This window comes from Chaetura pelagica, unplaced genomic scaffold (genome assembly GCF_000747805.2).
Source record: "Chaetura pelagica isolate M959 unplaced genomic scaffold, ChaPel_1.0 scaffold962, whole genome shotgun sequence".
Taxonomy (NCBI): Eukaryota; Metazoa; Chordata; class Aves; order Apodiformes; family Apodidae; genus Chaetura; species Chaetura pelagica.
The window spans coordinates 34,725-35,070 of record NW_009952479.1 but is presented as its reverse complement, the minus strand read 5'-3'; the positions used below and the strand labels follow the sequence as shown (position 1 = coordinate 35,070).

The 346-nt window shown below is 66.8% G+C and overlaps 1 protein-coding gene across 1 annotated transcript in view; it reads right to left on the bottom strand.

The window, feature by feature from the left end:
- AATK (apoptosis-associated tyrosine kinase) overlaps window positions 1-346 on the bottom strand; it is a 12,121-nt gene that overhangs the window by 2,831 nt on the left and 8,944 nt on the right. The window contains exon 14 of the mRNA XM_010008655.1: window positions 174-346. Coding sequence (XP_010006957.1) covers window positions 174-346 — 173 coding nt within the window. The remainder of the gene's footprint in view (window positions 1-173) is intronic.

Here is a 346-nt window from a genome sequence, read left to right as displayed (position 1 = left end):
GCGGGGGTTCTGGTATTCCCATGGGACACCCAAAACTTCAGAGAGGTGACTGTCCCCACGGGGCACAAGGACAGGGTGTCCCACACATCCCATGCTGTCTGGCAGGGGTGGGATGGCAGCTCTCTGAATCCCTGGGGGTGGCAGGGGGATCCCAGCATGGGATGGGGACTTACCTCCTATGGAGTCCATGTCCGAGTCAGAGACGTGGGTGATGGAGAACCGGGACACCGGGGCTGGCGAGACCGTGAAGCGGGAGAACTGGATGGGCAGCACCTGCTTCTGCACCGTGGCCAGCGCGGGCACGGCCGGGGCAGGCCCCGCCGGTGGCCCCCGCAGCGGGGGCAGC